This window comes from Manduca sexta, chromosome 18, assembly GCF_014839805.1.
Source record: "Manduca sexta isolate Smith_Timp_Sample1 chromosome 18, JHU_Msex_v1.0, whole genome shotgun sequence".
Classification (NCBI taxonomy): domain Eukaryota; kingdom Metazoa; phylum Arthropoda; class Insecta; order Lepidoptera; family Sphingidae; genus Manduca; species Manduca sexta.
This window is the reverse complement of record NC_051132.1, coordinates 6,041,024-6,056,555: the sequence shown is the minus strand read 5'-3', so window position 1 is coordinate 6,056,555 and position 15,532 is coordinate 6,041,024. Positions and strand designations below refer to the sequence as shown.

At 32.5% G+C, this 15,532-nt stretch overlaps 1 protein-coding gene across 1 annotated transcript; it reads right to left on the bottom strand.

Moving 5' to 3' along the window:
• Nucleotides 1-7,897: 7,897 nt before the first annotated feature.
• LOC115454700 lies at nt 7,898-9,588 on the bottom strand. Its single transcript, XM_037440202.1, has 3 exons — nt 9,421-9,588; nt 8,863-9,118; nt 7,898-8,309 (listed from the first exon to the last, which is right to left on the bottom strand). Exons 1-3 carry the CDS (start codon nt 9,544-9,546, stop codon nt 7,936-7,938), a joined length of 756 nt encoding a protein of 251 aa, XP_037296099.1. The 5' UTR covers nt 9,547-9,588; the 3' UTR covers nt 7,898-7,935.
• Nucleotides 9,589-15,532: the final 5,944 nt, after the last annotated feature.

Below are 15,532 nucleotides of genomic sequence, written 5' to 3'. Positions count from 1 at the left end.
GCTGAACACGGGCCTCCTCTACTACTGAGAGGGATTAGGCCTTAGTCCACCACGCTGGCCTAGTGCGGATTGGTAGACTTCACACACCTTCGAAATTCCTATAAAGAACTTCTCAGATGTGTAGGTTTCCTCACGATGTTTTTCTTCACTGTTAAAGCGAACGATAAACTCACAAAGAATACACACATGATTTTTTAGAAAAGTCAGAGGTGTGTGCCCTTGGGATTTGAACCTGCGGACATTCGTCTTGGCAGTCCGTTCCACACCCAATTAGGCTATCGTCGCTATATTTCAGAGATTAGCCTTTGTAAACCTATAAATTCACAAACTTTTCTCTTTATATTAGTATAGATAATGGATAGTAAATTACAGTCTGTGCAATGCGCTGTTCATCCAAAGACGCCAGAAGTAAGCTTCATAATGTCTAATAATTTCGCTGGCTTCAATGTTCTTCAAACCGGAAACAATACTTACACACAGTAGCTTCGAAGCAATAACAAAAATTAGTACAAGAAATTGTATTATCTACATTGTCTACATTGATTATAATTTAGCTGCAATGTTTTTAGTCATATGACTAATATTATTATATGTCACATTTTAAATATAAGGGTCAGGGGCCCGTATTCCGTCTACCGGAGTCCATCTTTTTGCAATCACGGGATTTCTAATCGAAAGACAGCTTTATTGGCGGTATAGGTAAATAGGGGAGTTTTAGACTTACATATACAGCTGTCAAAGCTGTCCTTTGAATAGAATGCCCATAATTGCAAAACGACGGATTCGCCTAAATAGACGGAATAGGACTCCCTAACCTTATATATGTATTAATGTCTGAGTGACAAGCGCAGCAGAATGTCAGGAAGTGGTAATTCAAAAGTTTTGGATAATATTAGTACCATTTGAACGATCGTATCGCTTATCATCAGGGGAGAGATTTGCTCGTCTTGTCCTTCATCTTCTTCAGCCTTTGGAAGACCATTCCTGAACATTGGCATCCTGTAAACATTTCTAGACTAACTTGTCGAAGGTGGTTTGCATCCAGCGGCGTCTTTCTCTTCAGTTGTATAAAAAATCTATAATTGGCCACTGCGTACTTTATCTAATCACCCTTAATACTATTTTGCAGAAGGTGCAAAATAAAAAGTTTGAGGATCACTTCTTCAAACGATATCCGATCTCATACCAGAGAGACTCGTTGCAAATGAAAATTTCTATTTTATTCCCACTTTCTCGATGAAATGTCTGTTTACCCACATAGGTAATTGTACATTCAACATTAACTGGACATATCGCTTATCAGCTGCATTGCGGATGCCCGCGGCTTAGATCAATGGAAAAGAAACTTAATTGTAGGCGTGTAAAATAGGTATTTAAACAGTCGAAGAGAGCAATTATACTTGTCGATACTTTGATCAATCTCTGAATACAGGGCATTCTTAGACCCAAGGCTCGACTCCTTGTCCGGGATATAGTGTGTAGCAAAAGGCATTTAATTTATGATACAAATTGGTTGAAATAAAATTATAACTTAGGATTAATTTTCACGTGCCTAAACTCAAAATCTTTATTACGTTTTCTATTCATCTATAAGTGTAAAAAAAATCAGTAACCTTTTGTAGGAATGAACTGTACTTGAGATATAAATCAAAACTAATTAATTATTAAATCAATAGGATGAGAGATATGAATACTTACAAATTATAAATGGAAGCTATTAAGTAGAATTTTCAATATTTAAAACAGAAACGATTCTACCTTATATTTAAATCAGAAAAGCGTAGGCGTATGAAGCTTGTTTGTCATAATATTATGTTGGTGTATATTTAAAACATCAACATTTCGAGCCTTATGTAGACTGTTTAGTCATAATATTATTACGTTGGTAGCTCTGATATGCAGTCTTAACGAAGTCGTAAATGTTTATTCTACGACATTAACAAAATAGGACTTAAGTTTTATAAAATGTTTTAGTATGTGTTATGATAATGATATTATTTATAGGAACATAATCGGTATGACGTACCAGTGTAACGGTGTCATATGCAGACAGAAAAATAATATATTTTAAGCAATGTCTATGTTTGAAATAATTTAAGACAAATTTCGTGGTCTCTTCCATCCCTGCTTAAATGATAAGGTTTAGTAATTCCTATTTCTTTACTATTAAGCTGTGGACATGTTTGCCAGCATACGTGTTCGTTCCTTTATACAACTAGGTACCTTCAAGCGGACCGTGAAAAAGCAACTAAGCAGCCGCCATAACAGTGGCGACCGACCGGAGATAATTATATTACCTCTCGTTGGTCGACACCGACATGAGATAGTCAATGTTTTTGAACTTCTCTTCACCTATCATCAAGCCCAGTGAGGCCACTTTGCCGTCAATAATAAAAATAAAACATATATAAGTCCAATATTAATACAATATGAGTATTGAGTACGTCAAAGTATGTGACAATAGATATAAAAGGAAAACACTTTCAGTCGTACATTACTATAAAATAAAAATCACCTTGTGCTTCTACGGTAGAAAGCATATCTGAAAATGCATATTAGGAATTATTAAAAACTTGTTCTTTAAATCATTATAATACGATTAATCAATATAAAAATAACAAAAACATTAAAAAAAAATAATATGATAGATTTTTTCCGAAATCGCTTATTTCCTTCATTCCTAACACACGTAAACTATGCAATCTATCTTTTCAACTTAACAGTTAACATCAACAGCAGTTAAGTTGCAATGTACATGCCGTTATACTTAAAACTTATAGACCGGTTAACACGTATACATGCAAATTAAAACTAATGATGTAGAATGGAATTTGACTGTCATGGCGGACTTTAAAAAACGCTGTACGAATTTTGGATGAAATTTGGCTCATAGATTATTTTATATTGGATTTATATATAGACTTCTTATTCCAGAAAATATTATATTCGAAGACGTTAGCATTACATAGTTTTTTATAAACATAATAATAAACTAACGTTGAATATTAAAACCAAAGATTGAATACTAAATGAAAAAGCGAATGTGTACGCGGCGGCAATCTAATACGCCGGTAACAACCATAATCTCACTCTCAATGAAGAAATTGGACGAAAATACGTGAAACTCCATCCATAGAAAGTAGTTCCAGTGAGTTTTGAGTTTCAACCTGTTTTACTAGACGGAGAGACCGCCATCGCGGCTTAAACTTGATCTTTAAATATATACTTGCGCGGCTTATATTTTTTTTTATATTAAGGGCTTAGTTTTCAATCCTCAGGTAAAATCCATCAAATAAACTATAAACTGACTATATATAAAAGTGAGGCAAAGTTACAACTTTATACACACAACTGCTATTTTTAATCCGTTTGTATTATACAATATTCTTCGAATATTTTTTATCTGATTATTAATTCAGCCCTTAGAAACATAAATTATAATTCTATCGCTGTTTTATGAACTATTCGCCTGGTCCTAAAATTAACCCGTAAATGTGGGGAATAGTAAATAGTATTTATTATACAGACCGTTGTTGATTCCTTACATAACCCGAATAATCAATCAAAATCATAATAATCTTTAGTATGTCTAAGATATGAGGGTTTAATAGTTCTTTATTCCTCAATAAAGGTAAAACATGTTTTTTTAAGTAAAAAAAAATCGTATCAAATATAAGATTCTGTAAACACAAACATTTCTAGCTCCGGCCAAGCAAGTCAAGTTCATCTGACCAACCCCGACAAAACGTAACAAACATAAATGTGGACCACACATAAATTAGAGAGAGCTGGAACTGGTTGTGATACATAATAGAACATTTTGAATAAAAAACGTGATTCCACGCATCTTTACACGCTTGAGACTAATTTGAATATTGCGGAAGTTAGAAAAAATAAAATTTATAAAAAAATACATTTTTACGAAAACAAAAGTGAAAGTTGTTTACATTTTTGCTGTCGCTTAACAATATAACTGAATTGAAACTAATAGGAAATTCCCGTTAGTTATTTTTAATATCGATATACCTAAACCTGACTTATAAATACTAATTATAAGAACTAATATGGTAAGAATAGTTATATTTATACTAATTATTATATTAGTATAAATAATAAACGATTGCAAGCTTGTTTATGCTGAAACGTCACTAGTAGCAATGGGTCAATATATTTTGTCCACAATAGCATAGCCAGCATCTGAAAAAAGGGCACGACACATTTTTAGATTGTCAGCGACAGGAATCATACCTGGCTTTATATTAAGTGCTCCACATTGTTATCAACAGTGTTAGAGAAAATATAATAAATTGAAGTCCTACCGATATACAATAAATAAGGATAAGCTTTATCCCACAAACTTAATACATAAATTTGTAGGACACAAAAACTACGAATAAATTCCCACAGTAGCTATTTTTATCAAATTGAGACTACTCTTTTAACGTCCTGTGATAGACATTTTCGCTTCCCATCATTAAAAAATAATAAAAAAACTTTCTCTATAAAATATCGTTTACCATATACGGCCTACAGAACTTTTAAGGAAAACCATAATAAAAATGTCCGTTTCATTTATTTTAATTACGATGGATATAAAATTAATTTCCTTTCTAATAGAGGTTGTAACACTATGACCTCTAACATAATAAAAGATTTTTTTTATATGACCGATAAATAAAAGGAGTGTCTGATTTATTTATTTATATTACTTTATTATATATTAAGCGGCGATAGCCTAGTTGATTGTGAAAAGGACTGCCGAGACGAATGTCCGCAGGTTCGATATCCAAGGGCACACACCTCTGACTTTTCTAAATATTATGTGTGTATTCTTTGCGAATTAGCGCTCGCTTAAACAGTGAAGGGAAACATCGTGAGGAAACCGGTATACATGAGTAGTTCTCTATAGGGATTTCGAGGGTGTGTGAAGTCTACTATTTTGCACTAGGCTAGCACTAATGCCTGATCCCTCGCAGTAGTAAAAGAGGCCCGTGCCCAACAGTGGGGGCTGTATATAATACAGGGCTATTTTTTTTTTTTATTATTACTGTATTTATAATAAGGTATTAAAATTAATGTGACAACAAAATTACCCAATAAATAAATGAACACAGAAAGTTAACGTTTTCTTATATTTACGCGAATGTTAGACATCGAAATAAAACTTACTTTCGCGTTTTTTATATTATAACAGAAACTTAAAATTTTATTTAAAATTGATAAGAATTCTCGTAATCGTTGCTGTCTATTGAAATTAATTAATTCTGTTAAAAAAAATAATCACTTTGTTATAAAAAATACACCTTTATTTTATGTGTATTCATAATTTATCTATTATCTTCATTAATCAATATGTTATTAAAAAAATTCGTCTTTATTTAATTTGAATTTGTCTTATAACATAACTTTCCATTGTAATATATTTAAAAGTTATAAATATACATACATGTAAATCACACTGTAATTTATTGATTGCATTATTTTACTAATTTTGTTCATATTGTATTGGTTTCGTATTGTATAATTTAGACAATGTGCAGAAGCATTTTAATTACGACTTATAATCAACTCACGTTATAATCAGTCACAAGTAATTAAAGATAATCATGTGTGAAGTGTCATAAATGGTATAACTGACACCGCTCAGTATTTTCTCAATAAATTAAGTTAGCATACAAACTACCTTTTAATTGCTGCTTGTGTAATGTGTATGTCGGTTATGAATCGTACATCTATAGTAATATAATAAAGAGGGAATGTTTGTATGTATGTATGGGCTAATCTTTGAAACTACTGAATTTAAATTAAAAATTCACTAATAGGAAGCTACATTTTATTCCGAGAAAATTTACTTTTTATTCCGAGAAAATATTAATTGCGGAGATACTTTTTCACGCAAAAGTTGCAGACAAAAACTAATACTGTATAATAACATACCATAATACTTTTATCCTCGAGGATAATAAAGGAACAAAGCATGCAACACGTTATAGTAACAGTATATGAAGTAAATAAACTAGAGAGGGAAAGTACTCTTCATACAAGACTAATCAAAGTTGGCTTAAAAAACATTTATTTAAAACAATTAAGCCCCTAGTCATATATTTCGCGGCACATGCGAACATTTCACGCCTTTATATCAATACCATAATGGTCCAAATTAAAAATTTCATCGTCTTCATATCTACGATTTATAAGTCTGGTGCGCTATACTTGCTATGACGGAAGATTTAATCACACAAGATTGCTGTCATTGACCTCAGTTCGACTCAGTAGTACAAAAAGAAACCGAATGGCTTATGCTTATTAAGCGCATGTTTCTTTTTCAGAAATTTAATTGTTACAACGTATAGGTACTAATATAAATAAATGCGGTTTCCAAATCATTCTAATAATAATTAAATTTTACATAAATTATGAAAGAGAAGCCTCAGGAATCGGGTTATATGCATCCATCGCCACTTTTAACTATATAGTATAGATGTAATGATTATAAATATTATTTATAAGAACGTTATTTTTCAGAGAACCACAATAATCGTGGTATGTCGATAAAGATTTGAAATGTATTGTAAAGATAAGGATTTTTGGCCCTATAGTAATTAAAACACAATCTGAATACACAAACATAATTATATACACATCGGCGTCTACGATTGTCAATTTTGACATATCATAACGACCATTATAGAACTTTCTATTCCGTTACACGCTACATTTGACCATAACGCTTCACAAACTATGTGAAGTTATGGCCTAAATCGTCTGCGGATCGTCATTTCTGTTCTACAAAATACTGGTTCTTCTATAAAATGTCCGAACGAAGGAAATGATAATCGATTTCTCTATTTTAATGACGAGCTTCCTTAGCTAGTTAAGAGTTTGTAGTGATGACACTTAAATGGTGGGAATGTTGATTTTTGGTTTCCGATTAGTTTTAAATGAGAGGCAGTAGATAATGTTTGTGTTTTAGCAAATATTTCTTTAGGCTTTGGAATTTATAACATCAAGAACTTATCATAGTATTCGAGCCACAAGATTTATAATTCAGAATTGTTACATATCTATATATCTAATTATAAGATGTACCTTTTTATTGTATGTACTTGTTAATCCTCCAGAAGGATATTTGTAAAGTGACGGTTGCCTTGCTGGCGTATTTGTACGATACGTCTCTAATACTCAAGTCTCGGATTTGATCTCCGGGCCGAGCAAAGTGACATTGAGTTCTTCAACTTAGCACCAGGCCGGAGTTAGGAATTTGTGCCCGATATGGCGATATCCTCGCCCTCTATCGCATTGTTGGATATAATGAATGTTTCCGTTTCTGCCTTCCCTTTCGGGATAAAAGGCGTGTATGTGTTTTTAAACTGACCGAATCAATAAATGAATGCACCGCAGTATTAACGTAACGAGATGTTGGTAGATTTATGATTGAATTAAATTTTCTGTTCGCAATTTAGGTTAATTGAACTCTATTTTTTATTTTTGCAGGTATTTAAAACTATTACTTATTACTATATAAAATATTTATAGAATCAAAGCGGCGATGCAGTCTTCGAACAGTTAACGAAGTAGGATACGGTAAAAACCAGTAGTCATTTAGCTGGGAAAGTCAAGTGAGAATCGATTTGCTGGGAAATTGCCTTGTAGCTAACGATGTGTTATTTGAACTAAAGTTTTTATAGAAAAAATTCTTTCGTGTTCAAATTAATGAATTCAATTAACAAACTTTAAAATATTAAGTATAATATTTTGCTTACTGCATTTCAATCCCATGTTGAATGTAGAATGCTTTGAATATTTTTTTGGTTATTTGGGGCTTAAATAAAAATGAAAAAATAACTAAAAAACAATTTAATAAATTACAATAAATAAATAAATAAATAAATCTTTGTACAAAAGAGGTTCCTAAATTATAATTGGTATTTGGTTTTAGTTATTATGCGCATAGCCGCTGTAGGCAAGGTTTTGAGCTTCATCCAAGTTTTTGTTCCAGTCAGCACCGTAGCTGGAGTAGCCTCCTCCATGACCATGGCCGCCATCATGGGCAACATGTTCCACATGAACTGGGTGATGGCTTTCATGATGAAGGGCATGAGGAACTACTTCATAAGTGGTCTTTGTGTGGTCTTGCTTCAGGCACCATGCCACAAAGAGGATAACAGCCAGGACTAACGCGATTTTAGCTGTCGCCAACGCCTTCAGGGCAATGAGCTTGACGATGAAGAGTTTTCCAAGCAGCAGTTTCGCGCCAAGAAGACCGATAATGCCTCCAATAGCTCCACCACCTTTCTTCTTACCACGACCTGGTGAAAATAATTAGTTGAGATTTGTTTTTATGAACAGTTTTTTTTAAGTTTTCTATCTAACTATAATGGGTTCAAATCTCTCGAATGATAGTAAGCATTGCAACTGCTCATAAACAGTTATAACAATATCCAGAAATTCGAATATCAATGACCTGCATGGCCCGACATTGTGCTTGCTATTGAAACACTAAATATGCGTTATAATGTTTAATTGTTATGTAGGCTTTATTATCCTCCCAACCGGAATTTATCAATGTTTGCACACTGATGCTCGGTAGCCCAAATTGACAGAATGCCAGTACCCTCACCATTATCTTATAAACTTAATTTGCTTTATTAATTCTAAATAATAAACCTTACTTTGTAATTAATATTCTCTTGAAGATGTTTGTAAGTTTTGTAGGATAAGCATCTTAATTACCATTATAAATACCTTGGTTAACATTCGTGTTAATGTAAATTTTACTGTTATCATTATTTAAAATATCAGTACATTTTACTTACTAAAGGAAGTAGGTATTAAAAATTTGTTTTATATATTGATTGTTACCTTCATCAAGAGACCTTTGCAGACTCTCTTTGTCTTCATTGTTCATCTTAACCTCCAAAGCATGTGTTTCGAAGAGATTGACCACTCCATCCAGTAGTCTGTAGTTAACTTCAGCATCTCTTGCTGAAGGGTCAACAGGTAAGGGTTCTACCGGTTTGAGAGGTAGTGGCTCAGATTCGGCTTTGAAAACTACACCTTCGGCTATTTTCAGATTTCTAACAGTCCGTAAGTTATCGACGATTGTAAGCATTTTTTCCTGTAAATAAAAATAATATATTAATTTAAACAAAAACTTATGATTGAATGGAAAGAGGGCGTAAACTATTTATTTTAATAAATGCAAGCTAGTCTTTTAGTTTTTAAGTGAAGATATATTAAAAATCCTAGTATTTAGAAATCAAAATTCCGATCATTAACACAAAGTAAATTGTGAATTTAACAAAAACACATCAGACAGATAAGAATTATTAAACAAATGAAATTAACGGGTCCACGGATAATGCAACTTGCACTCCACTTCACATTAGTTTTCACTGCACTTTCACTACAAAAATATACCTTAACACACAATATGTAGTCTCCATGACAGTCCTTAATGAAGTTGATCGCTGTCTCCAATGTTTTGTCACTGTCATCTGCATTTACTATAATCACGAGGGATAAAAGTACTACGGCTATTTTCATTTTGATATATTTTTCTATTCACTAATTTAGTATTATAGCGTGGCGTTAAGCAAGTATTGGCATGATATTTCGTCCGCTATACAGTTTTATCAATTCCCCCCTCCGTTGAAGCGTGCGGAGCAGGTTGCTCTCGCGACTCTCCGTGGATCAGGAATGCTGGAATATAGACCTTAAAGCTTAAGCGGTGTGCAGTTACTTGATAAATGACTTTTTTAATGACCTACCTCAATTTTTGATTTTGGTTTTGAATGATGTAATTATTAATTCGCGTTAATAAGATCGGTCATTTTTTTGTTACAAACTTTCACTTTCACATATTAGAAAATTGTTACCATTTTCTTTTTAATGTCAGTTTTTAATTTGTTCTCGTTAGTTTTGGAAAAATATACAATATTGTAGTGAATAACATTGCCTAAAATAACAAAAATGTGGCACGGTTTGTACTCTTAGAGAAAACCAAAGCATTACTCAACAAAATACGTTTATTAAATATAAAAGTTGCTATTTTAATTTAAGGATATAACCCGTATATTCTTGGAAACAAATTCTTAAAGAATTAGAATAAATGAATAATAAATAAGTTACGTAGCCTAATGAAATGCGGGTGTGTTCATCACTTTCTACAAAATATTTTAGGCATATACGTTAGGTCCTTGAAACCTTATTATCATAATAGGACTACACGAGATTAATAATCTAATTAGTAATTTGCTATTTTAGGAAAATGTCCTTTATTCGTAATACTCTTTTCTTTCTAATTATAATGAAAGTCATTTTTAATCTATACATATTATAAAACAAAGTCCTTAAATGCGTTCTGTCTGTATGTGATCAATTTTCTCAAAATCTACTTCTGTCTATTAATGTTGAAGAGGTTGCGTGGTTGTAAAAAATCTCGTGCGTTGGGATTTACACGGGAAAATAATTGTGACACGCTGATTTCCACGCAGGCGAAACCGCGGGCATAGCTAGATATAATCTAAATTATTTCATGTCAACAAATAAGAGTCAGCCTCTAAAACTATGATCCCTAGTAAGTAATTACAATTTAATTCGTTGAATCTTACTAGATAATCCAGCTTCATATTAGTGTAAGAACTTTTAGAATCAAAGCCGTAGTTTGTAACATTAAGTCGTTGATACAAACAAACAAAAAGTAAACCATTCAGTTTTACAGACCGGTATAGATGTATTTTCATATCCTCGGTCCGACGTTAGGTCCCGCGGCGCGTTGTCGCTAGGGTCAAAATAGGTAGGGTTTATAGTCAAGTTAAACGACATACGAACACATTTTATTCGTATTACTTTAAAGATGTTGTTATGTCAAGGGTTATTCAAAAGTTTTTTTTTTCAAACTTTTAAATTACTACTTACACCTGAAATACACCGAAGTATCAGTAAACCAAATGTCAAATCAATTGGACTAATGGTCTTCCTCAAACGCCTGAACAAATCCTTCTCAAACCTCCGAAATAAACCGCATCAAAATCGGTCCATTCGATTGAACACACAAACACACAGATAAACAGATACACACCTTAAACTTATAACACCTCCTTTTTGCGTTGTGGGTTAACAAACCATAAAAACTTAACATTAAAGGTACAAGCTCTCAAAATTATGTTATTTTTACGGAGATATCAATTGATAGTACTTCATACCCGTTACAGAATTCATAACCATGAAGAACAGGACAAGCAGGTTTCAATTAGAACTTGACCCACGAGTTAAGGGCAGTGAAACGCTGCTTAGAAGGTCACTGTTCCGGTTTCATATCCTAAACTTTCGATTTGATGTAAACATTTAGATAAAAAGAAAATATTTATGTCTAAACCAAAACAAGACTAATACGAACGCAAACATTTATAATATAATGCATGTAATTACATCCACAGGATACTTAATAAAATATTAATTGAACGATTTTTAAAAAAACTAGATACAAACCATTGCTTTGTACAGCACACGTAAACATAAACAAAACAGATCGACAAAAACAAAAAAAAAACTAGGCTCTATTAAGTAACAGAACAATCTGAACGAAGAAAGTTAATTAAGACAATTATCATACAATAGAGAGGGAGAACAATAATAACTAGTTGCGTCGAAAGGGATAGAAAATGCGAATAATCGATCGATATCGAAAGTTAGGAGATACATACGACAGGGGACCGTTACGACCTGTTCAGATTTCACGATACGATATGTCTGGGAATAATCGTTAGATGAAACGGATACCCATACTTAACATTATAAATACGTATAATGTACGTCTGTCTGTCTTAAAGTGAGTGAAATAAGGAATGAAAATAAAGCCCTGACTCAATGAAAAAATAATTAATATTGAATTCAGAGTAGACACAAAAATCATCGTCCCGGCTACCATAAGGAAATCAACATCAGGATTCCAACTAAACCGTGTCACAAATGTTACAAATATTTTTTTGATATGCAACATCGTAAAACCGGCTGAGTCGTCTCCTGAAGCCTATGGTCTAAGCAAAGAATAGATGATTTTAGGAACAAGGTAGATTAGTTTAGATTTTTTTATTTTTTTGAATGACAAGACGAGTTAGCTGTTCGCCTGATGGTAAGCGATACGATCGCCCATATAGAGTAGAAATACCATACAACATCTTGAATTATAAAGATAAGATGTTTAGATGTTAATACTACTAATGTTTGTACATCCACTTAAAGTTTTTATGTTATCGTTTGTAGAAAATGTAAGAACGTTGACTCTCACTCAGGATTGGCCTCGCTAAATAGTGGTAATATGAAATCCTAATGTAATCAATATGCTTCTGGTGATTTAGTTTAAAAGGTTAATGACTAGGTAATTGTTAAAAAATATAAAGTACTGGGTTTGCGCATTATACCAATTTAAATATTACATTTTTTCTATTCGTTTGTTACAAGTATTCATTTAATTATAATTTGCTTTACTATTTCTATGAAAATTTTATTGATATCAGAGAACAAAATCTTGAAATCTATCTTCTTCTATACTTATAGTAAATCTGTAGAGAGGTCAATTCTGTACATGAAATATATTTCCAATATAACTATCAGGGGGTGATTAGGGATCGATACTGATGCCAAAAATGCAATTAGTAAAATTTTTGTCTGTCTGTCTGTCTGTCTGTCTGTATAACCGTTATAGAAACAAAAACTACTCGACGGATTTTAACGAAACTTGGTACAATTATTTGTCATACTCCTATGCTGGTTATAGTATACTTTTCATCACGCTACAATTAATAGGAACAGAGCAGTGAAGGGAAATGTTGGGAAAACGGGAGAAGTTACTCCGTTTTTTAAGCTTCCGTCGCGTGTGCAACCTTAATGGTTAAAGCTACACAGAAATCATGTATGATGGAAATGTTCTCCTTAAAATTATGTAAAAAATATCCCACGACAGCATATGTCTATCTTTTATGGTTGACTCACAATAACACGTGTAACTCCCGATAGTTTAGCAGTTCGTAGCTCTCTCATTATATTTGTCTACTCTTACGTTTATAACACTGTCAGTCATCCCTAATTAAAAAAGTTAACATTATTAAATATTCCATAAAAAAGAATCATAGAAATCGGTATAGAAACACCAAAGTTATACATTAAATACGCTAATAATAAGCCATCATGCGTGAATACTGAATCATGCTATAAGGATTATTTTTGTATATATATATAAGGTCGCGAACGCACAGGCAGGCGGCTTGCTTGGCACCTAGAGGCTAGCGAATCACCTAGCGAGTAGCTTCGTAAAACGAACATTCTCGAACGTTCGCGACCGGCTCCATTTTTGATGTCCGAAATCCACGCGGGCGAAGCTACGAGCGGAAGCTAATATAAAATAAAGTATAATATTATATTATAGGAAATAAAATTTGAACCACACACTTTTTTTGTAGATTTTTGTAACGTAAATGAATAAAATACGTTACCAAAATCGTGCGGTGTGAACGGGCGTGGCGCAATATGGCCAAATTTTAAACGTCATCGTTAACACGACACATCTTAGATCGCACAACACGCCGGACTTTCGTTTTCATATCACCTCACTTTCAAGTTTAATGTTTACTTTAATGTTTTTTTACTTTCTCAACACGCATAACTGGGCAATATTTTACAAGGTTGCTTTGAATTTAGCGAAAGTCAATAACTAATTAATTGTGTTATAATTTTTAAAATGTTTTCTTTGGCTTGAATCCTGGGTCAGGCAAAATAATAAGTATTGGTTTTTTCTGCTCAGTATAAGCACGGGTCCGTAACAAGTGTCCTATGGCAATAAGCTCGCCCCTATTATGATAGGGGCGAGCATGTCATGCCATGTCATGGGACGGAACACAAAGGGCAAAAAGTAGGTTTCCTAGTTTTACTTCTTAGCTCTTCACCTCTCGTATAAAGCACACACATCACGACTTTTGTCCCTGCAAAAGTCGTGATGTGTGTGCTTTTTATAAGTGTTCTAAATTATTAAATCAGTAATAAACATAACTTCGACAAAGATATATTATGACAATATTAATATCTTTAATTGTGAAATAGTTTAATTTTATTGTATACTACGATAGGTGTAAATAAAAGTTTACATATATTTGAACACTAAATAGTGGAAGAATTGTGGACATTATTTAACAATCTTTTACATTTAATATATACTTAGATATTAATGCGTGATGAAAAACTTTGTATTCCGTTTTAAGGACTGGACTGGACGAATAATCCTATTCAGATAACTTTCCGTATACTACGACCAATTTAAAGGCTTATTAACCGATTTCAAAAATAGGAGGAGCATTTCAATTTGTCGTGTATTTTTTTACTTACAACTTAGTCTTATAGTAACTAATTTAAATAAGGCACGACTCCAAAATGTGTGACCAGTATGTATGGAATATTATAAATATGTTTACTGTTTTTTGTAAAGCAGCTAAATTATAAACCAGCCTTTAACGACAAAGAATAGCGACATTAGAAAACTTTATTGAATGACGCGAATATTTTCTTCTTGTTTGTCTTTGCCGTAAGTGCGTCATAATCATGTCTATAACAACTAGTAATGCCAGTTATCAAGAGTGATTGTAACACAAAACACAATATACATTTTCTTTGTATATAAAAATTACTCCCACGAATTATTGTATTTATTACGAAATTAACTTTCTATAAAATATGTGGTTAAGCCTTCCTATTTTTTATAAGTGGCAAAATTGCTTTGGAAAAGTATCAACAAATCTATGTAAATTTTCTAAGTCTTATAGCGAATAGATTATAATTTTACAGTAATCAAGTTTTAGGAAGCAGTTTTACTGGATTAAATTATTTTTTTATTTATATATCCGCTCGCGGCTTCATCTACATGAAAAGCCCTTCCCGTTACAAAAGTTACTAAAACACTGTAGCGATTCATATACCAGTAGTATATTCGTTATAGCACGCCAGCGCCATCTATTTAAAAAAATGGATAAACCAAATCCATTATGTCCTATGGGAGTAAATTATCGGGATACAAAATATGTAATAATCCAGGTAAACAACTACCTGTGAGCCAAATGTCATCCAAGTCTGTTTATCTGTTTTTGCTTTTATTTCTAACAAACATCTTAACATGTTAATATTTTCACAAACTTGAATTTATAATATTAGTGCGAGTAAGATAAGATAAAACAAGAAAATATTTTGACCCAATCTCTGAGTTAGTAAATATACTAAGCTTAGCCTTCTGGATAGAGAATTGGCCGGATTCAATACCGAAATATCCACGATATAATTTATAAATGGTGTACTTATGTATGTATCGTTAAACCTTAGTATTTTAACATATATCTAGGTATCTAAAGTCTCTATTAATATCTACGGAGCGAGAGAAAGAGAGCTTGGTGGTTTGTATAGATATAAAAAATGTACTAAATTAAAGGTAACAAAATTATTTTGTAAAAAGGCTGTTTTTAATTCTACGCCATGTGAGTCTACTGCC

What these genes read in the sequence shown, in the direction of transcription:
- LOC115454700 (XM_037440202.1), bottom strand. Translation starts at nt 9,546, where the DNA reads ATGAAAATAGCCGTAGTACTTTTATCCCTCGTGATTATAGTAAATGCA. An exon ending in ACTACATATTGTGTGTTAAG is followed by an intron (nt 9,119 to 9,420) that starts GTATATTTTTGT and finishes TTTTATTTACAG; the next exon opens with GAAAAAATGCTTACAATCGT. An exon ending in GCAAAGGTCTCTTGATGAAG is followed by an intron (nt 8,310 to 8,862) that starts GTAACAATCAAT and finishes TATTTTCACCAG; the next exon opens with GTCGTGGTAAGAAGAAAGGT.